The 23,978-nt window shown below is 42.6% G+C and overlaps 1 protein-coding gene across 1 annotated transcript in view; it reads right to left on the bottom strand.

Annotated features, from left to right (window-relative positions):
* Window positions 1–23,978, bottom strand: part of dpp10 (dipeptidyl peptidase like 10) — a 763,552-nt gene that overhangs the window by 365,665 nt on the left and 373,909 nt on the right. Inside the window, exon 5 of the mRNA XM_080199302.1 lies at window positions 17,061–17,135. Within this exon, the coding sequence (XP_080055428.1) occupies window positions 17,061–17,135 (75 nt within the window). The remainder of the gene's footprint in view (window positions 1–17,060; window positions 17,136–23,978) is intronic.

The following is a 23,978-nucleotide window of genomic DNA, read 5'->3' on the forward strand; positions in this document are numbered from 1 at the left end:
TGCCCCCTAGTCCTACTATCCTTTCTGAGCGGGAAGAGTCTCTCCACCTCTATCCTATCCATCCTATTCATCATCTTATACGTCTCAATGAGATCTCCCCTCATTCTTCTAAACTCTAACGAGTACAAGCCTAATCTATTCAGCCTCTCCTCATAGCTCAACCCCCTCAACTCCGGCATCAGCCTAGTAAACCTCCTCTGCACTCCCTCCAAGGCTAAAATATCCTTGCGTAAGTACGGCGCCCAAAACTGCACACAGTACTCCAGCTGCGGCCTCACCAATGCCCTATACAGCTGCAGCAAGACATTAATGATTTGGATGAGAATTTAGTAGGAATGGTTAATAACTTTGTAGATGGTACCAAGATCTGAGCACTGCAGAGTGCCCTAGCAAGATTAACACTGAAAATCGGTGGGAAGGGCCTATTCCCACTGGAGAGGCCAGCAGCATAGTGCTGAGCCAGCCACTGCAACTGTGTCAATCAGTCAGAGGAGAGACTAGTGTGCATGTGCACTGACCCCATATTGCCAGACTCCCGGTTGTTGGCCAGTTCAATCGCTGGCCAGGCTTGTGATTCTGACTTACTGCCCTTCTGGCCCCCACCATCCACCGATTGCTGGCCCCCCTGGACCCTTCTAGGTAAGCCCCAATGTGTCCTCATCCTCCCATACCCCTTCTCCAGCCCCGATCTCCCTGAGTCCCCACCTCACCCCACCCCGGCAGAGCTGGAGACACACACAGGCCATGGCGCCCAGTGGGGACCCCACTAAATGGCCTCAGCTGATATCTCCTGGTCCATTGTACTGCTGGGAGAATTACACCCATGGTGTTTTCGATGTACTTGGAACTTTTTAAAGCAATAACAGGTAAATAATTATCTAGAAGTGTGCTGCAATAGGTAGATATGTGCACAGCAAGGGTCCCACAAGCAGCAATGATATAAATCACCAAGCAATTTATTTTTCCGTGACATTGATGAGAGATTAAATGCTGATCGAGGTCAATGGAAGATTTGCCCTGCTCTTTTTTGAATTGGACTAGGGCTTGGATTATCTAACCAAATTGTGGTATGATCTGTCACAGGAGGAATGGATTGCAATGGGATCTTGATCAATTGGGTCGGTGGGCTGATGTGCCTTGGTGGTTATTTTCCAGACGTCGCTGGATTCCGGGGAAGTGCCGGAAGATTGGAAAACGGCTAATGTTACGCCGTTGTTTAAGAAGGGTGCCAGGCAAAAGGCGGGGAATTATAGGCCGGTTAGTTTAACGTCTGTTGTAGGTAAAATGTTAGAATCCGTCATCAAGGAGGAAATAGCGAGGCATCTTGAGGGGAATTGCTTGATAGAGCAGACGCAGCACGGTTTCGTTAAGGGGAAGTTGTAGCTGACGAATTTATGAACGTGGAGTTCTATGAGGACGTGTCTAGGGCGGTGGATAGAGGAGAGCCGGTGGATTTGGTCTTTCTTGATTTTCAGAAGGCGTTTGACAAGGTACCTCACAAGAGGTTATTGCAGAAGGTCAGGGGACATGGAGTTGGGGGTAGGGTGTTAGCGTGGATAGAGGATTGGTTGTCAAATAGGAGGCAGAGAGTGGGGGTTAATGGGTGCTATTCGGATTGGCGGTTGGTGACTAGTGGAGTGCCCCAGGGGTTGGTGCTGGGGCCTCAGCTATTTACCATTTATATAGATGATCTGAAGGAGGGAACCGAGTGTATGGTGTCAAAATTTGCTGATGACACCAAGATTGGGGGAACGGCAAATTGTGCAGAGGGTGTAGAGAGTCTGCAGAAGGATCTAGATAGGCTGGGCAAATGGGCCAGGAAATGGCAAATGGAATTTAATGTTGGCAAGTGCGAGGTGGTCCACTTTGGTAGGAATAATGGTAGGAAGGATTATTACTTACGTGGCGAAAAACTGCAGCAGGTGACGGTGCAGAGGGACCTCGGGGTCCTTGTGCATGAGTCGCAAAAACCCAGCTTGCAGGTGCAGCAGGTGGTCAGGAAGGCGAATGGGATGCTGGCCTTCATAGCGAGGGAGATTGAATATAAAAGTAGGGAGGGTCTTGCTGCAGCTGTATAGGGCATTGGTGAGGCCGCAGCTGGAGTACTGTGTGCAGTTTTGGGCACCGTACTTACGCAAGGATATTTTGGCCTTGGAGGGAGTGCAGAGGAGGTTTACTAGGCTGATGCCGGAGTTGAGGGGGTTGAGCTATGAGGAGAGGCTGAATAAACTAGGCTTGTATTCGTTAGAGTTTAGAAGAATGAGGGGAGATCTCATTGAGACGTATAAGATGATGAATGGGATGGATAGGATAGAGGTGGAGAGACTCTTCCCGCTCAGAAAGGACAGTAGGACTAGGGGGCACAGCCTCAAGATAAAGGGGGGGGTGGTTTAGAACGGAGTTGAGGAAGAATTTCTTCACTCAAAGGGTGGTGAATCTCTGGAATTCTCTGCCCGTTGAAGTGGCGGAGGCTACCTCGCTAAATATTTTTAAGAAGCGGGTTGATGGGTTTTTGATAAGAGAGGGGATTAAGGGTTATGGGGAGAGGGCGGGAATGTGGAACTGAGCCACGACAGATCAGCCATGATCTTATTGAATGGCGGGGCAGGCTCGAAGGGTTAGATGGCCTACTCCTGCTCCTATTTATGTTCTTATGAATGGCAGATGGAGTTTAATTTAGGTAAATGTGAGGTGATGCATCTTGGTAGATTGAACCAAGGCAAGTTCTGCTCAGTTAATGGTAGGGCGTTAGGGAGCGTTATAGAACAAAGACATCTAGGAATGCAGGTTCATTGTTTATTGAAAGTGGAGTCACAGGTGAATAGGATGGTGAAGAAGGCATTCAGCATGCTTGATTTCATGGTCAGAACATTGAACACAAGAGTTGGGATGTCTTGTTAAAGTTGTACAAGACACCGGTAAGGCCAGTCTTGGAATACTGTGCACAGTTCTGATCACCCAGTTATAGAAAGAAAATTAGTAAGCTAGAAAGAGTGCAGAAAAGATTTACTAGGACACTACCGGGACTTGATGGTTTGGTTAGAAGAGGCTGAATAGACTGGGATTTTTCTCCCTGGAGCGTAGGAGGCATATGGGTGATCTTATGAATGTCTGTAAAATAATGATGGGCATACTTCAGCTAGATAGTCAACATCTTTTTCCAAAGGTAGGGCAGTCTAAAACTAGAGAACATTGGCTTAAGGTGAGAGGGGAGAGATACAAAAGGGTCCAGAGGGGCAATTGTTTCACTCAGAGGGTGGTGAGTGTCTGGAACGAGCTGCCAGAAGTAGTAGAAAAAGTGGGTACAATTTTGTCTTTTTAAAAGCATTTAGACAGTTGTATGGGTAAGATGGGTATAGAGGGATATGGGCCAAATGCGGGCAGTAACTAGCTGAGTGACTAAAAACTGGGCAGCATGAACAGGTTGGATCCTGTTTCCATGCTGTAAGCCTCTATAACTCGACTCTAATTCAGCACTTGGGAATTTTTTGGGAGAATCGCACCCCATATATTCGTGCAAACTTGTCCTTACTTTACTTCTTTGTGACAATGCTCATCAATATTTAATTTCAATAACCGATACATTTATAATACAATTTTTGGAAGCATAATTATATAATACATGGTTTAAGACAAATAATCCTACTTGTCGCCTTCCTGCCCTCAATGTATTTATAATTCAATGCGGAAAAAAAAACGAAGTATTGGATGAGCAGTGACACTGACATGTGCATTTTACAATAACACTGTTAATCACAGGTTAATGTAATGCTTGTCATATTTGGTTTAATTGCTGCATCAAGATTTTGAAAACTATATTCTAATTCTTTCCACCAATGCATTTAGAAGTAATTATGTAGTAATTATGCAAATAAAATTGTCTAAGAGACTGTTACAGTGTGCTATGGCGAGATTTACGTTATTGAAAAAGCTTTGCAATTCTTCTTTAACCAACGTGCTTGATTTTAGATTTTACATTTTTAGAATCCTGTCCAGTGACCAATGGTGAGCTACGGGGCATTGGGGTAAGGTTGGGAGAGGGGGGGCGCGTGAATGGTTGGAAAATCTCATCCTGTAAAATTGAAATATCCCAAAGCCAATATCCAATATGTGGGCTGATCATCTTTGCATGTGAAAATGTATAGAAAATGTAAAAACACTGACTATTTCTGAAAGTGATTACAGAGCAGACTTTAATTGGAAATATTCTTACAAATATCCCTTCAAATCGTCATTTGGTATTACGGAATTTGGGTATTGGTCAAAAAAAAATCTTCAACGAAATGTCTCTTTTTATTCAGTGATTCTCAAATATCCCTTTGTCAACTGAACAATTTGTGCAACTTTTATTCTGAATCTTGTGTAAGCTATAGTATCAAAACTGAGTGCAGAATCGTTAAATTTCACTTTGATAGGAAAATGGAATCAGAAACTGATACATCTGTCCATGCAGTTAAGCAAACAGCAAAATAATTAATCAACAATCTGAAGTCTAATAATGGGGCAGTAAAATGGCACAGTGGTTAGCTCTACAGGCTCACAGCACCAGGGACCCGGGTTTGATCCCTGCTTGGCTTCCTATCTATGTGGAGTTCTCCCTGTGCCTGCATGGGTTTCCTCCGGGTGCTCTAGTTTCCTCTTACAATCCAAAGACGTGCTGGTTAAGTGCATTGGCTATGCTAAATTCTCCCTCAGTGTACCGGAACAGGCACCAGAATTTAGTATTAGGGGATTTTCACAGTAACTTCATTTCAGTGTGAATGTAAGCTTACTTGTGACTAATAAATAAACTTTTGCTTTACTTTAATAAAATATGTACTGCAATCAATCAAATTTCATCTAGTCTTTATTGAAATTGGTTCAATTTTCCACTGATAAAATCGTACAGTGTTATTGGGCGTCTTGTGGTACAATGAGTAGCGTCCCTGCCTCCGAGCCAGAAGCCCCAGGTTCAAGTCCCACCCCAGGATTTGATGGCCAAAGAAGGTTGAGTGTCAACCTGCAAACCCTTCTAACATGCAAATGGCTGGTGGAAAGAGTGAGAGAGACTGCTGGTCAGCTGTGCTTGATGTGGAGTGGTGTCCTTCAAGCTATAAGACTCTGGCAACAGGCTAGTGACCTGTTCCAGGGATAACTAGCTATGGAAACAGATGAAAGTCTGCCTTAGTGCATCACTAGGGTGTGCCGAGAACATTGGAATGGAAAAGCAATATTAGTAATATGAGCTCATGTAACATTTTAAGATTCTTAGGTGACAGGTATATTCTTATTTAATTTGAGCTGGCTGTTTGTAAATCCTTCAAATAGACATCCTCAGAAGGTTGCAATCATGAAATTCAATTTGGAAAAATTGGCTGGGGCTTTTCTGACTACTTCCTACGGAATGCTTTGGTTCAATATCTTCATGCAGGCACCAATCATAGCAAGTTCCTCCTCTCCTCATTTTAGTTCCAAAATATAGTTATACTCTAAAGTATTAAAACTGAAAAACTATACAGCTGATTGAAGTGAATATTTTATTTGCAAAATATCAAATCATAAGAGGAAAAAAATTAAAACCACGTATTTCTATAAGTTTCTCTGATCTTAATAACAAAGCCCCTCTCCGATGGGCGAAGCAAAGGTGCACAAACATCTGCCAATCTAAAGGTTTTGCTCATCAGCAGTAATTAGCTAGTAATTAACTTGATTATATGCTGACTTCAAACACATCCCCACTTTACAGCCTTAAGAGGACAATCAAAGTTAAACAGCATTAGCAGCTGCCAGCATCCATTCAAAACAGACTTAAAGTAAATGAGCATTCATCCGATTAATATGTAGAAATGCATTGCAGGTAATTTTAATTCCCTGAGCCTGGTTGAACAAGGCAGCAACTGAATTACCCTGGAGTTGATACTGCCTTGTTTATTTCCTGCTTGCCACTTCTTGTGGTCTTCACCTCGCGACAGATTCCATCCCACTCCCCGAGGCAGAATGTGACTGTTCATGGCTATGTTGTGAAATTTGACTCAGATGAGTTTGCAAACACATATCCCAGCGTTGCTAAGGCTGATACCGGAGATGAGGGGGTTGGACTGTGAAGAGAGACTAAATAGACTGGGTCTGTACTCGTTGGAGTTTAGAAGGATGAGGGGGGATCCTATAGAGATGTATAAGATAATGAAAGGGATGGATAGGGTAGAGGTAGAGAGATTCTTCCCGCTCAGAAAGAAAAGCAGGACTAGAGGGCACAGCCTCAAGATAAGGGCGGTGGGGGGGGAGCAGTTTAGATCAGAGTTGAGGAGGAACTTCTTCACTCAAAGGGTGGTGAATCTCTGGAATTCTCTGCCCGTTGAAGTGGTGGAGGCTACCTCACTAAATATATTTAAGTCATGGGTAGATAGGTTTTTGATAGACAAGGGAATTAAGGGTTATGGGGAGAAAGCGGGAAAGTGGAACTGAGCCACTTCAGATCAGCCATGATCTTATTGAATGGCGGGGCAGGCTCGAAGGGCTAGATGGCCTACTCCTGCTCCTATTTCTTATGTTCTTATGTTCTCTGTTTCTTGCTCTATTACATTGCCAACTCCTTTCTTACCTCAGTTCATCTGCTTCTGAAGCCTTCATCAATGCATTTGTTAACTTGTCACTTAATTATTCCAATAAATGCCAGCCAGTCTGCCACTTTGGGCCGAATAGTCTCCTTCTGCACTGTAGAGATTGTATGGGATTGTAGGGGACTCTACCTGCTTTAATTTAAAGATCATTCAAGGCTTTGCTGCTCATGCCCTATCTTACATGCATTCCTGTTCACTCAGCACCCTGTGCTCGCTGGCCAACCTTTGTCTCCTAGTTAAGCAATACCTCTATTTTAAAATTCTTGTTTTCAGATCCCTCAATAGAACATAGAACATAGAACACTACAGCACAAACAGGCCCTTCGGCCCACAAGTTGCGCCAATCATATCCATACCTACCAGGCCAAAGAACTATCTGTAACTCCCAATCCCATTAAATCCCATGTACTCATCCAGAAGTCTTTTAAAAGACCCCAGCGAGTTCGCCTCTACCACCACTGATGGCAGCCGATTCCACTCACTCACCACCCTCTGAGTGAAAAACTTACCCCTGACATCTCCTCTGTACCTGCTCCCCAGCACCTTAAATCTGTGTCCTCTCGTAGCGACCATTTCAGCCCTGGGAAATATCCTCTGAGAATCCACCCTATCTATTCCTCTCAACATTTTATAACCTCTATCAGGTCGCCTCTCAACCTTCGTCTCTCCAGGGAGAAGAGACCTAGCTCCGTCAACCTATCTTCATAAGGCATGCCTCCCAATCCATGCAACATCCTTGTAAATCTCCTCTGCACCCTCTCAATAGCTTCCACATCTTTCCTGCAGTGAGGCGACCAGAACTGCGCACAGTACTCCAAGTGGGGTCTGACAAGGGTCTAATAAAGTTGCAGCATTACCTCTCCACTCCTAAACTCAATTAAGGTCAGTACACCATACGCCTTCTTGACCACATCCTCCACCTGTGAGGCCAATTTAAGCGTCCTATGGAATAGCCTCAGCAATCCTTGCTTTGTAATTTCCTCCAGCTCCCCGCAATATTTGCCCTCTTCCAATTGTAACCTCTTAAGTATCCACAATTTTAATCACGTCACCATTGTCAAGGTGCATGCACCTCTTCATCACTGATGGGGAAGTAATCATTTTGTTACTGGATGGTCTTTAAGTACCAAACTTTTGATGAAAGTTTGGGGCGTAAGGGAGGAACAGTACCTCTCACAGACAGGCTCGCTGCATTCTTTGGAGTGGCTGATGCTATATTGGTCGTCACCTTCACCCAGCTCTCACCTATGGCTCCAAGTAGTTAGTATGTGACAGCAGCCATCCTAGTGAGCCACCTAGATGGGTGGACCCAACCAACTGAGCATAACCAATAGGTGCATTAAGCTTAGCAACTTAGGGATATGTGCTCCATGGCATGCAGAAACTTATTCCTGTGACCTGGATGGATGAGACCAATCTAAAGTCCAACGGTCTTGAATGCAGGTCAGCACTGTGCTGGGGGTTGCACTGAGCTCACCAAAACACAGAAGCTGTCCTGGTTACTGACTGCATCCGGATCTATCTGCAGTTGTCTGGATCCCTCTTACCACTGGATCAAGATATGTCACAAGCTACTAGCTTGGAGGGTTTGGTAAGATGGTAGGGCCATTGGTCAGGACTCCACAACAAGAATTGGCTACAGCTGTGCCAAGCACCTCCCTCATTACAATTCAAACTTTCATTTCCTCACCTACCTTTTGCCCAACCAGGTCTGGCTTGGGCCACACAATATTGCAATAGTGTAGACGCCAGTTCAATAGTCAGAGTTGACTGCCTATTTGTTAGTGAAAACATGCTCTTGAAATGAACCAGGCCTGCCATAGGTACTATCGAGCAACTGATAGTTAAAAATGACTCAACTGTGTCTTTGATGGCTTTGTTCTCACATCATTATAGGAAAACAGTTTCTTGGATCTTTTGTTAGCAATGCCATGGGTGAACAGCTAGCATGCTGAAAAAAATAGTAACCAGTTCAGAAATGTAAGAAACCACAACAATCTTTGTCATTAAAATGCCTCAAGCTAAATGGGTTAGTTGATTTCAATTCTACAGTCTAGAATGTACATTTCACAGTTTCCATTGTGTTGGATCAAATGAAGTAACTTTTACCCGCATCACTTGACTGCTTAATCAGTGAAGCACATCATCCACTCATTATAAATCTTAACCGATTTACATTTCACTTTAGCAATTTTTATAATCGGCTCAGTTAAAAAAGAAAACCCCTGCTGGGAACTAATGTTGATCTGCAGGTGAAAGTTACTTCATTTGATCCAACACAATGGAAATTGTCTGCATTGATTAGCAATACACAGGATACAAAACAAATAATAGTAACAAATAAAAAATCAGTATATCGGCAAAGATATAAGTACTTTGTTGTACAGGAACATTGCTTCTACCTCCTGAAAACCCACGTTAGTCACCCTGCAAACCAGTTCCTTTCTTGTATGACAAGTGTGTATAAATAACAAACAACTGTTTAGCATTCAATAGAGTTACTTTTTAAACAGAAAGTTTGCTTCTTGAAAGGCGCTTTACAGTCTGTCTCACAACATCAAGTTAAAGTCCAACAGGTTTATTTGGTAGCACAAGCTTTTGGAGTGCTGCTCTTTCATCAGGTGAGTGGAGAGTTGGGTGCACAAACAGGGCATATATAGACACAGATTCAATTGCAAGATAATGGTTGGAATGTGAGTCTTAACAGGTAATCAAATCTTTACAGGTACAGACAATGTGAGTGGAGAGAGAGTTAAGCACAGATTAAAGAAGTATGAATTGTCCTAAGCCAGGACAGATAGTAGGATTTTGCAAGCCCAGGCGAACACTTCAACAGTCACGGGCATTCAGCCTCTGATCTTCGGGAAAGCATTCTCCAAGGCAGCCTTCATGACACACGGCAACACAGAATCGCTGATCAGAAACTGAAAGCCAAGTTCTTCATGCATGAGGGTGGCTTCAACTGGGATCTTGGGTTCATATCACATTACGTGTAACCCCCACCATTTGGTCTGGGCTTGCAAAATTGCACTAACTGTACTGGCTTGAGACAATACGCACATCTTTAATTGTGCTTAATCCTCTCGCCACTCACATTTTTTGTACCTGTGAAGACTTGATTACCTGTTAAGACTCATATTTCAACCATTATCTTGTAAATTGAGTCTGTGTCTGTATATGCCCTGTTTGTGAACCCAACTCCCAATCACCTGATGAAGGTGCAGTGCTCCGAAAACTCGTGCTACCAAATAAACCTGTTGGCCTTTAACCCAACGTTGTGAGGCTTCTTACAGTGCCCACCCCAGTCCAATACCAGCATCTCCACATCAATCTAAGGAAGGACAGATTATTCTTCGAATCATGTTCAAAGACTCCAATTGTTTCAAAGTTATGGAAACCTGCATAGGCAAACACTGCTGTGAATGTTCGACCCATCTATTGATAGCTAATTAACACTTCAGAACTTTGAACTCTTCATCCATTGACATATGTGTGCTGGCTAAGTCAATAAAATGTCATATTTCTCTGGGAATTAATTCCTTGCATATTGAACTTAATCTATAGCAATCTCATGACTTGCATGTAAAAACCTTTATGGGCCACAATGTGAAAATGAAATAGTGTTACACAAACATGATAATAATAATTTTTTACAACTTAATTGATGATGTATGAGTTGCAGAAGCCAATAGAATTTATAATAGCACAAGACCATTTCTACTCCATTTTCAAATCATAAATACGTCCCTTTTTGAAATTGTAGAGATCTCTTGCCTTTGGAATTTTATGTTCACAGATCAAGCATATGAACAACACAACTATTCTGTTGAGAATTTTGTGAATTCACTGCAGCAGAACATGTTGACAAAGGTTATTTTATACCAAGGAACTTATGAATTTAAATAAGGTACTTTTCAGATTAAAGTTTTTTTTTGAAGATATTGTGTTAGTCTTTGGAAATGCTATGTGTGTGTGCCTGTGTGTTTGTGGCTAATATAATTATTTTGGAACTGAATGCCTGTATTCTTGAGAACATCAGAGGTAAGTGTAAATGCAAGCATTTCAAGTGGAGATGATGAAAGTTAGATGATTGCAAGTAAATACAACACAGATAGACATTTGCATTAGGAGATAAGTGAGGATTTGGATTTTTTGCTATTAACCATCAAAAGGAACTAAAAGAACAAGAATTAAATGATTTTGGAGTGGCATGGTGGCACAGTGGCTAGCACTGCTGCCACACACCTCCAGGGACATGGGTTCAATTCCTGGCTCACGTCGCTGTCTGTGTGGAGTTTGCACATTCTCCCCTTGTCTGCATGGGTTTCCTCTGGGTCCTCCGGTGTCCTCTCAGTCCAAAGATGAGTGGGTTAGGTGCAGTGGCCGTACTAAATTGCCTCTTAGTTTGTTGGAATGCATAGCTCAGATTGATTAGCAGGATAAATACTTGGGGTTACAGGAATATGGCCTAATTGGGATTGTTGTCGGTGGAGACTTGATGGGTCAAATGGCCTCCTTCTGCACTGTTATTTCTATGATTTTACAACTTAAGGAAAGCTCACAATTAAACTTCGAAGGGTCATTTCATTTTATATGACCTAAGAAAAGGGACAATGGAGAACATGAAAGATCATTTTAATAGTTAAGTTCAGACAGATATTAAAGTAATAAGAACATAAGAAATAGGAGCAGGAGTAGGCCATCTAGCCCTTCGAGCCTGCCCCACCATTCAATAAGATCATGGCTGATCTGTCATGGCTCAGTTCCACTTTCCCGCCCTCTCCCCATAACCCATAATCCCCTCTCTTATCAAAAACCCATCAACCAGCTTCTTAAAAATATTTAGCGAGGCAGCCTCCACCACTTCAACGGGCAGAGAATTCCAGAGATTCACCACCCTTTGAGTGAAGAAGTTCCTCCTCAACTCCGTTCTAAACCGCCTCCCCTTTATCTTGAGGCTGTGCCCCCTAGTCCTACTGTCCTTTCTGAGCGGGAAGAGTCTCTCCACCTCTATCCTATCCATTCCATTCATCATCTTATACGTCTCAATGAGATCTCCCCTCATTCTTCTAAACTCTAACGAGTACAAGCCTAGTTTATTCAGCCTCTCCTCATAGCTCAACCCCCTCAACTCCGGCATCAGCCTAGTAAACCTCCTCTGCACTCCCTCCAAGGCCAAAATATCCTTGCGTAAGTACGGTGCCCAAAACTGCACACAGTACTCCAGCTGCGGCCTCACCAATGCCCTATACAGCTGTAGCAAGACCTCCCTACTTTTATATTCAATCCCCCTTGCTATGAAGGCCAGCATCCCATTCGCCTTCCTGACCACCTGCTGCACCTGCAAGCTGGGTTTTTGTGACTCATGCACAAGGACCCTGAGGTCAAGATGAAAGAGAAACAAAACAATATGTGAAGAGAGATTGATAGCCCTGCTGTGGCTATTTATGATCCAAAAGATAATGCTGTGCTGGCACAGAATTGTATAACAAGAAAGTCAAGTAATCTTCAGCCATCTTCAAAAAAATAGCAGTTTGTTCTGAAAAGCAGGGTTACTTTGAAACCTGGCATTTCTACAGTGAAATGTGAGTGAGAGAAGAGTCCTGTGAAATACCTTCCCTTTGGCAACAGAGAGTTGTGCCTTGTGGAAGGTTACTGGAATTTTATAGGTTAAATATAAGGACTGTTGCCAAAATAGAGTGGTTATTTGTGAATGTATCCAAATAAGAATCTGTTGGTGGAATGTTTGTAAAACTAATTTTAGCTGTGCAATTGTAATCTTGAGTGTTTAAGTTTTCATTTCTTTTGTTAATAAATATTTTCACTAACTATTTAAAATCTCCAGAATTATTTTTGCTGTTCTTGACTCCTGACTTCACACACATAACCTCTTGTAATAAAATATAAATTGATAACTTTTGTTTTGGGATTTGTTTGGCATCATACATACCATCTGCAACACCACGACATTGGTGACTTATGGTGTTCCACAGGGGTCAGTGTTGGGACCACAACTTTTCACTATATATATAAATGATCTGGAAGTTGGAACTGAGGGCATGGCTGCTAAATTTGCGGATGATACATTTGCAAAAGGGGGACAGGTAGCATTGAAGAAGTGGGGAGGCTGCAGAATGACTTGGACAGGCAAGGAGATTGGCAAAGAAGTGGCAGATGGAATACAATGTGGGAAAGTGTGAGGTTATGTATTTTGGTGGAAGAATAGAGGCATAGACTATTTTCTAAATGGGGAAAGGCTTCAGAAATCTGAAGTACAAAGGGACTAGGGAGTCCTGGTTCAGGACTGTCTTAAGGTTAACATGCAGGTTCAGTGGCAGTTAGGAAGGCAGATTTAATGTTAGCATTCATTTCTAGAGGGCTAGAATACAAGAGCAGGGATGTACTGTTGAGACTATATAAGGCTTTGGTCAGACCCCATTTGGAATATTGTGAGCAGTTTTGGGTCCCCTATATATAAGGAAGGATGTGCTGGCTTCGGAGGGGTTCAGAGGAGTTTGACAAGAATGATCCCAGGAATGAAGGATTTTTCAAATGAGAAATGGTTGAGGACTCTGGGTCTAAACCCAATAGAGTTTAGAAGCATGAGGGGGAGATCTAATTGAAATTTACAGAATACTGAGAAGCCTACATAGAGTGGATGTGGAGAGGATGTTTCCACTTGTGGCAGAGGCTAGATCCCAACGACACAACCTCAGAGTGAAAGGACACGTCTAAAACTGAGATGAGGAGAAATACCTTCAGGTAGATGGTGGTGAATCAATGGAACTCATTGCTGTAGAGAGCTGTGGAGGCCAGGTCATTGACTGTCTTTAGGACAGAAATAGAAAGGTTTTTGATCAATAAGGGGTTCAAGGGTGTCAGGAGAAGGCAGGAGAATAGGGGTGAAAATCATATCAACCATGATTGAATAGTAGAGCAAAATCAATGGCAAGCTAGCCTAATTCTGCTCTTATATCTTATGGTCTTACAACACTCCTTAAACTAAAAATTATCATCCACAATAGTACAAATTAGAGACTGGATTTTAGACTTGACTGCAGTGCTTGCCCCACTGCAAATGTTGTGGGCATTCAAGTGACTTGTTACAGAACAATTTAACAAATGATTAATTGGTCCTCCCTGCCCCCGCCCCCAATAAGCCTTTCCCCCTGATATCCTCACCCTCTCCTCCGCCACCTTGGCACTCTCCAGTCACCAGTGGGTAGTGCCAAGGTGCCAGGACCCTGTCATATCACCAACAGTCAAGCATGGAGATGCTCCACATTCCATTGGTTTCGCCAACTGAAAGTGCAAAGATTCAGCAGCAGTTGCTACTCTCTTGGTGGACCAGTCCTGCTAGATGCTAAACTCAACCTCTATGCATATGTGTTATTTCATCCAGTCACCTAGCAAATGTAAATCTTTTGGGGAAGCTATTTTTGTTTTTATTCATTAGCTGTGGGCATATTTGCTAGGCCAGTATTTATTGTCTATCTCTCATTGTCCTTGAGAAGATGGTGGTGAGCTGCCTCCTTAAACCAGTGCAGTCTATGAGGTATAAGTACATTCATAATGCTGTTCGCGAGGCAGTTCCAAGATTTGATCCAGCAGCATTGAAAGAATGGCAACATATTTTCAAATAAGAATGATGTATGGCATGAAGAAAAACTTCCAGGTGATGGTGTCCCCATGTATCTACTGTCCCTGACCTTCTAGATAGTAGTGGTCATGGGTTTGGAAGGTGCTGCCTAAGGAGTGTATGTGAGTTTGTTCAGTGCGTCCTGTAGATGGTACACACTGCTGCCACTGCATGTTGGTGAAGAAAGTGAAATTTTTTTTGGATGGAATGTCAATCAAGCAGACTGCTTTTTTCTGCATGGCATCAAGTTTCTTAAATATTGTTGGAGTCGCACTCATCAAGGCAAGTAGAGAGTATGGAATTACACTCTTGACCTGTGCCTTGTAGATGGTGAGAGTCAGGAGATGAGTCAGTCACCACAGGATTCCTAGCCTCTGACCTACTCTTGTAGCCACAGTATTGATATGGCTAATCCAGTTCAATTTCTGGTCAGCATAGCTTCTAGGATGTTGATAGTGGGGATTTCAGCAATTGAATGTCAAGGGGCAATGGTTAGATCTTCTTTTGTTGAAGGTGTAATTGCCTGGCACTTGTTTGGCATGAATGTCACTTGCCACTTGTCAGCCCAAGCCAGGAAATTGTCCATGTTTTGCTGCATTTGCACGAGGAATGCTTCCAATTTAACTTTCAATTGGCAGATTAATAGAAACTGTTTGGATTGATTTATTTACTGCAAGGTGTCTCCACACTATAGAAATATATTTCCCATGAGGAGGAGATTGATGGGAATCCTAAGGGTTCACTCTCAGTTTTCTCCTCAATACAGAGTGTCTTAAGTATCCTTTCAGTGGTAATGTTTTTAATAACATTGAATGAATAGTGATAAACAATGAGTTGGATGCAGTGGTGAAAATTTGAACAGTGTCAGCTGAAATGTGGAAAAAAACTCACTGATAACAAAGTAATGGACGGTATCTTGAGCCCATGTTTGCTACCTGTGAGGTTGCGGTGGGGCTCAAGATACAGAAGTCGTTTTCTCCCGGCAAGAACACAGCTTCAGATATTCCCTAACCCTCGTTGGTGACATCACGTCAGCAGGGGCTACAACAGATTCACACAGATATGAACCTGCCGTGGAGGTCTCCTCAAGGGCATAAATGTGAGTGTTGCCCCCACAGGACAAGGGACATGGCCAAGCAGTGCCCTGGCAATGTCCACTGGCACTGGCAGGTTGGCACCATGCCACTCTAGAAATGCCAACCAGTGGCCCCCAATGGGAGCCTCATGGGGGTGTGTCGAGGATTCATGCAGATATGGTTGTGAGCTGGGAGCAGTCCGATGAGCAGGGGATGCCATTGATGGTTATTTGGTTGTTGGAGGGGGGAGATGAGGATTGGTGAGAGAGAAGCAGCTGACAATTGCAGGAAGAAGAGAAAATGCCGATGAGTCCGGGGGACGGGGCATGCTGGGGTTGGTGGGGGGAAGAGAAGGGCCAATGATTGCAGGTTTATTGCAGTTCTGCTCAGGACACCATTGAAGATGGCACTCTGATCTCTCACCAACCGGGTTTTGCCAACATGTTTAGGCACCGCCCTCCTGTATGATGGCATGAATTATACCCCCTTAACACTTTTTGGTAGAGTGTCATAGAATCTGAGAGAAAACCAATCAGTTTCTTTGGAGAGAAACACACGAGAAACACACCAATTTTCTCACCAAAAACAACCCTGCCATTTTATGGTAAGATTTCACCCAATGTTCTTTGGAATAGCATTTTCACTGTTTATCCAGTATCCCTTGAATTTTCCCAATCATCTGTTGTCGACACTGAAATATTGGAGAAATCTTGCATAAATTTTCCAAGGCGTTCTCCTGTAATTTTCTATTATTTAAACACACAGCCAGGGTTCTCTGGCTGTTCACACCGGTGGGATCTTCCGGCCCTGCTGATGGCGCACCCGCCCATGTGTTGAAGAGCATAAGGAGCAGAATTAGGCCACTCGGCCCATCAAGTCTGCTTCATCATTCCATCATGGGTGATATTTTTCACATTCCCATTCTCTTGCCTTTTCCCCATAACCTCTGCTCCCCTTATTAATCAAGAACCTATCTACCTCTGTCTTAAAGACACTCAATGACCTGACCTCCACAGCCTTCTGCGGCAAAGAGTTTCCCAGTGGCACGAGGCGTTCTGTCTCTCATCATGAGAAACATGTCATTGGGAGTCCAGAAATCCCTCACAACAGTATTACAGATTATACTATCTATGGTATAGGTTCAGATCTGGATTGCTTGATTGTAGTTCAATTGATTTTTGATATGCACCAGGACTTTGTACAACCCTAGCCTTTACTCTTTTATCAACACCTCACAGTGGGCACCAAATAAAACTCAATCAAAGTCTAAAACAGAAAAAAATGTAGAATCAGAACATTATTTGAGAGAAAATCTTCAATCACTTCTAAAGCACTGGAGAAAGGATCTGTCATCAACATAAGCACATGCATTTACACTAGAGTATGAAATTCATGTCTGTTAATAATTTCCATTTTCCCTATTTCAATCATATTTGTTTTTTCCAGTACTACTATTTATAGAGTTTGAAAAACCTAACAAATGAATTTGGAACTGGAGCAAGCACTCCATTTACTGGAGCAGCAGGGGATAAATTAGGTTTGCACCAAAGAAAGTATCCAACATACAGTCAAATTCAGGTCCTTACTTTTAGGATCACAGCCAAAACAATCAAACTAGAATCTGGAAATATTCCGATAAGTATACTGGTATCGAGATATTATAAAATGCACTTGCAACATCCACAGGTAAAACATTTCTCTCATATTAAAAGCACATATATATATAGTGTGTAACTGTTGGTGTACCTGTTTGACATCATATGCAAGAAGAACAAATCTCAGATCCGGAGAGACAGAGTATTTTGTTGCTTTAAAAGTCACCTAGGAAATGAAACAGCAGAAGATAAATTTAAGAGTGTTAACAGAGGAATACACTTAAAAAAAAACTCCATAATTTTATCCTTGCAGCATTCATTCATCTGATAGGTTGTTTAAAAGATGGGCTTCATTTTTTGCTTGGAGCTGGAGTAAAACAATGGTGGCTCATCTTCAACCATTTGCAGACCACTGCAAGTCGCTAAACAGAAGCTTGAAGATTGGTCACCCAAGGTGCAACTTTGAGAATTACAGCTACTTGAACTGTCTTATGAAATGACAAAATATTTTTTTTTTCATTCTCTGCCTCTTGCACACAATCCTGGCTAGATAGTAATTTGCGAATCTTACCATCCATCATTTGAACCCTTGCTTTTGAGTTGTTGATGCCATGTAGGTCACCTGAATTTATTTTGTCAATATATTTGATTGTATCCTTACTCATTCCACTGAGAAAGAGGCTAAAAAAAACCACTAAAACACCCGACACTGCAGTGAAATTAAACACCTATGGGAATCATAGTCTGAACAATAACGTTTTTACATCAGTAGCTCTGAACTGTGTGTATGAACATTTTACTTTTTTTTCATTATTTTCAATACCTACTTTCTCTCAGTGGTGAGAAACTTCAAATCCATGGGGTTATTCATGAGTAATGAATGTCTCAGCTGTCAAACACTATGCCTCATCTAACATTCTTGAGAATGTGTAGGTATCTATTTATATCAGGTATTCTCAGTGGCATAGCAAAAGCATAAAAATGCATTTCAATGCATCTCAATGGAAAATTAAATTGCTTCAGAAAGTGTTGTTCTTTTAAGGCAGATGGACAACAAAGAAAACTTTCTGATAACAGGGTTAGATTTTATTTTTTAAATATAAAGAAATATAGAACAATAGCTCTTTCAACATTAGGGCATTGCAAAGGGTAAAGAAATATAGGCAGGAATTCTCCCCCAAAAAATTTTAAGTGTTGAATTCATGTGAAAACTGGAATAATTCACGTCGATTTTTTCAGTGCGATTTCAGAGAAGAATCTCCCATTATTTGGGCACTGCAGAGGCCACCAGCACGAAGATCATTAAATTTGAGGGCGTGGGGTCTATTCTCAGAATAAGCAGAAATCAGCACGCTGGGCAGGCCACTGTGTATGTGCCAATCTGTCCATGCCCAGATGCATGCACAGTGGCCCTGTACTGATGGCCTCCCGATTGCTGGCCAGTCCGAACACTAGCCAACCCCACGATTCTTACAATGCTGACCATCCACCCCCTGCCATGGTCCAATTACTGGTCCCCCTGACCATTCTCGGGCCAGCCTCAAGCCCCCCTGGACCTGCTGCGATCTCCATTGCACCCCCCCCCCACCGAATTCTCCCCCACCCTGACTGTAACCCCTCACCCCACAGTCCCCAACCCCGCAACAGGCTGACTGTCACCCCTGGCTGACTCCGTCCTCCCCAACCCGCTTAGATCACTGCCCTCCCTCCTTCCTCTACTGATCCCTATTCAGATCCCCACCGCTCACCCCCTAGGCCCCTCCTCTACAGTCCCTGCTCCATCAGACTCCCATCTCCCCATATGCCCCTCCGCCTTGGCATTGCCCAATGCCCGGCATTGGCACTTTGCCCATTGGCAGTGCCAAGGGGCACAGGCTGGGACTTCTCCGCTGCAATGCCCGGGGAGCAACTTCCCCCTGCTGCCGGACCTCCTGGGGAGCCCCCAAATGCCCATTCACTCCAGCGGGATTGGGCCACTAGTTCCCTGAAGGCTCCTCTAAACCCCGCTGTAGTGAAATACTTCTGGTGGGGAGCGAGATGCTAGCGGACCTGGAGACTTCTGTCCCGGGCCTGCTAATCGCATGTAAATGATATTAAAATAAGTGTTTAAATATTTACCTGCCTCCCCGCTAATTTCCAGCATGGAGCAGAAGCCGGCAGAAATCTGGTGCTGGGAGATGCTGTCACAGTAGGAATGCATGTGCGAATCACGCGCATCACCCGCTGTGGGATTCTCCTGGCCCGCTGCACTAAAGAATTAGCACAGCAGGATGGGAGAATCACCCCAATAAAGTGATTTTCTCCCCCCTGAGCGGGGGCTGCAAGATATGTTTGTGTTTAGAAGAATGGTGGACAATCATTTTCCCTGTCCTATTCTGCACCAAAGCTTATGTTGTACAAGTAGCAGATATTCTTGGGGTAGGGTGGGGGGGATGGTGGGAGAGTCAGTAGGGGCAGCAGGGGGTGAGTTATCTTTTGGTGCCAGTAGGAAATAACCTGGCACGCATTTTTACATTTTTCAGTTTTGTTTTTTAAGGTCAGTTAGGTATGGGCAACAAACATCAGTCTAGCCATATCACATGAATGAACGAAAATTAGCTTTGAAAACTCATTACATGAGGAATAACATTGCAAACCTGCCACCTAACTGTCCAACTTGTTGGTAAACCAAGATGTTGCTCCGCCGGCTTCCTGGAATTAGTTTCTTTTCTATTAGTCCCCATCACTTCCCGGAATTAATATCACCGACACAAAATCCCTGACTCTAATAACCACAAACGCCCTGACACAAATTAAGCTGTGCTTCTTCTTAAATGGATTAGCACATTTATTCCCACTATCTACCTTTCAGAATTTGATTTGGCCGGCACAGTGATTCTTGGCAAAGTAGTGAACTTCATCTTCCATCAGTTCTGCATGTTTCATCATCTTTTGCCCTTTTTCAGACAGGATAACACAACATTTCCCAGTTGAGCTGTTGTTGTGTGATACTTGCTGCAGTTACAGGGTGGTAATGATGGAGGGCTGGCACACTGAGCTCAGTGCAGGGCACCACTGAAGTGAATTCCTCTGTGTAGATCTACATGTTGAGATTCTTGTATTGTGACATAGCTGCACGGAACCAAGTGGATGGTGAGTATCACACCACACCTTGACATGAGGTTTAGCAGTTTTAAGGGATCAGATGTATAGTTACTCTACCCCAGAGTTGCCATTGATAGTCCTGATCAGCCTTTGGTCAATATTGAAGATATTGATGGCTGGGGCCTTGCTAATAATGATGATGTTGAAGATTGAAGGGAGATGGTTAAGCTTTCTCGTGCTTGACATGGTCATTCTGTGGAATGTATGTAGCAAAAATGTTGCCAATTGATTATCAGCCAAACCAGGAGCCATCCAAGTCTTGTTCCATATGTCAACTGCTGCTTCACTATGGGAGGATTTGTGAAGAGGGTTTTTAACACTGGAATCATCAGCAAACATTTCCACTCCTGACTTTATCATAAAGGGGAGGTCCTGATGAGGCAGTTGAAGATGTTTGGAGCCAAGCATGCTTTCTTGGGGAACTCTTGCAGTGATGTCTTGGGGCTGAGATGACTTACTGTTTTTTATTGTGCCAATTGCAACTCCCTTTAACCACTATTGACTTCAGTTTTACTGGTGGCATTCAATCAAATGCTGAATTAATGTCACGGGCAACTACTCCACCTTTCTTCTGGATCAAGGCTGTGAAAGAGTGGAGACGAATGATACTGAATACTGGTGACAAGGGTATTGGTAAATAGGTGGCACTTGATTGTGAGGGGCCAATAATGATGCATGGCTAGCGTCCTGTGGTGTTTTTAGCACATTTGCTGATTCTCCTGCTCCAACATTTTTGTTCTATTTTTCCTAATATAATGTTATTAGTCTTCAGTTATGATAAAAGGTTATACATCCCAAATACTTATCTTTTCAATTTACAGAAACTGACTGATCTTTAGTGTGCCCCTAGCTTTTCTGTATTTAGTTCATGTCAGCTGTTCCTGATAAAATGTATGACAATGAAGCCATTTTAACCAAAATCTATTCCCACACTGTGCACAGTTGTGACTGAAAGCTTTCATTCTTCCTCTTATTTCCATTAGCTCAAAAATACTGTGCAAAATCATGTTTTATAACATAAAACTACATTTATTGAGTGGGCTGAAACCATTGGATAATTTTAAAATGACTGAACAAAACATTTTAAGTGACTTAAATAGCAGCTCCTACAAATTGTAAAGCCATCAGGAAGGAGCTGGGCTATCTCGCAGTACACCACCAAAGCCTTATTCAACTTAGAGACATGTGAATGAGTCAGCTCCTGAACCATTCAGAAAACATCCAGACATAGCCAACCTGGGTGTGGAACAAAGTATGGGACTCAATCACTTTGGATGATGGATCCCAGGTGAGGCTGGAACTCCATGGGCCATGATCTAATCATTTTTAAACAATGGACTTAGAACAAACCTATTGTGACCATATTTGGGTAACTGGCCAGTTTGTGATAAGAGATCATGAGTAGAGACACTCATAACTGGGCCTCTTTGTGCTTAAGAAGTTGCTTTATTTTTATAGGCCAGTCAGATTGAAACTGGAAAGATCCCCAGTGTGCAGTCTCTCCAGTCATCTTGCAAGCGTGCACCTAGCCACACATTGCAGACAACATCTTAAACATCTACACAGCAGCTGCTGACTCCTGAAGAAAATCAGAAATCATCTGTCAACATCTTTAAATCATCTCGACTTTGTATTTGGGAAGACCATTGAACCCAGACTGAAACCATTTAAGTCATCAGTGTATGGTATCCATTCAATTGACTTTTTTGTACTCCTAAGTAATTTAAGCTATCCTTCCACTTTGTAACTTACTTCTGCATGTGTGTGTGTCTGTATATGTGAGAGCACTTGAATGCATGTGTAAATGTGACTGGGAACATTTTTATTTATATCATTTTTATTTATATTATTTATTTATATTATATTTATATAAGTAGAACAAGTACTACTCCCCTTTCTTTTAAAACTTACAAGATAACATGTCTCTGTGCATCTTTTACAGTTACAGCATTTCAACAGTTAAATACACTGAATTGGCAAGTGACAATTAAAATAAGACACAGTTGCCATCACTTGATGGGTAGAAAGAGAGGGGAACAATTTTATCAATTTTGTGCTGATTGGACCAGCACTTTGAGACTGACAGCTGTGTTTATACCTAAATTTCTTGCTCCAGTGTCTTTAGCTTTTTGTGACGAGATCTTTCTTTCTTGATGAATATCAGTTGTCCCATTGTATCATATTCCTCAATTCTTAGCCTTACAATCATGTAACATTACTGCTTCTCCTCAGAGAACCTTCTCCTGCATGTAGTATCACGTGCACTTTCCTCTAATTGAAGATTTGCAACAATTCTACACATAATAAATTAGATTACGCTGAACAATAGTTTAAAAAAAAGCTTACACAGTTCCAAAGAAAACAGAAAACCAAATAAATACCTTGATTCTAAGCACATGATATAAGAATGCATGTAATTACATAAGCTTGTAGTCTGAACTGCAAATGTATCTATCATGGCTTTGCTTGCATCAAGGAAACATGTTCTGCGCATTTTTGAATATTCCAGAATAATCAAAATTTGGATACACGGAAAGCAATAGGTGATCTTGAGAATCTGGTGATATGATGAAGGAAACATAGAAAACCTCTACGAAGTTTAAATTTGCCAAATTTCTAATGAGACATTTTATAGCTGATGGTTTTTTTCAGGGATAATCTTAATCTAACACACTTGCCATAAATGGGACAGGTTTTAAGTCAGACTGCCATTTTTCACTGCTCTCAGTACAATATTTATCAAGGTGAGTTTAATTCATATTCACCACCATCAAATCACTGAGCTGTTCTCCAAATCCCCGAGTTCACGATGAGATACTGTCTCCGTTCTTGCTAGATGATATTGGCATGGTTCTTTCCTATCACCCCAAAGCATCCTTTCTACTTCTTTATTCTTCTATCAATCTCTTTTCCCTCCTCGCCACCACCCCCACCCCTCTCTCTCTCTCTATCTCTGTGCACATCCCCCCCCACCCCACTTCTCATCATTGCCCCAATGAAAAGGAGTCTTTCTGGCACCTCTCCTCCCGAAGACCCAACCATAACTTCTCCCACATTAGTTCTGCTCCCAAAAAGTGCCACTTTCAGCTTCTTCCCTCCCAGAACCATCGAACCTATCCTCTCCTCTTTTTCCCTGTCTTTATCTCCCTTTTTCTTGTCCTTTTCCTCACCTCACCATGATAGAAGTAACCACAATCACTGCATGCAATGCTGTTCCTATTTTCATAATTATCTATTACACACAATCCTGAGGAACACTGTTAGTAGCAATAGAACTTTGGGGAGGAGATACATTAAACTACGAGGAGTCTGCGAAGGTAACTTTCTTCTTGGTGTTTGCTGCAAAGGTTGAACATGCTTACTCTGCCCATTTTTCCAGCTAGCTCATGCTTTGTGAATCATTTGCTGTTACATTCTTACTGACACTATCTAATATCCCATGTGAAAGCATCTGAACATGTGCATAGAAGTCGGCTGCATTTTGGGCAGTGAAACATTTGACACTTCCAGTCTCATCTCCATTTATAGAATCATAAATCCCTACAGTGCAGAAGGAGGCAATTCGGCTCATCGAGTCGGCACCGACCACAGTCCCATCCAGTCCCTATTCCCATATCCCCACATATACATCCTGCTAATCCCCTGACACGGTAAGAAGTCTCACAATACCAAGTAAAAGTCCAACAGGTTTATTTGGTAGCAAACACCACTAGCTTTTGGACCACTGCGCCTTCAATTCCCCCGACACCAGGGTCAATTTAGCATGGCCAATTAACCTAATCTGCACATCTTTGGACTGTGGGAGGAAAGCGGAGCACCTGGAGGAAACCTACACAGACATGGGGAGAATGTGCAAACTCCATGCAGACAGTGACCCAAAGTCAATTGAACACAGGTCCTTGACGCTGTGAGACAGCAGTGCTAA

The sequence above is a fragment of the Carcharhinus amblyrhynchos genome, chromosome 11 (genome assembly GCF_965287045.1).
Source record: "Carcharhinus amblyrhynchos chromosome 11, sCarAmb.v2.hapA, whole genome shotgun sequence".
NCBI lineage: Eukaryota > Metazoa > Chordata > Chondrichthyes > Carcharhiniformes > Carcharhinidae > Carcharhinus > Carcharhinus amblyrhynchos.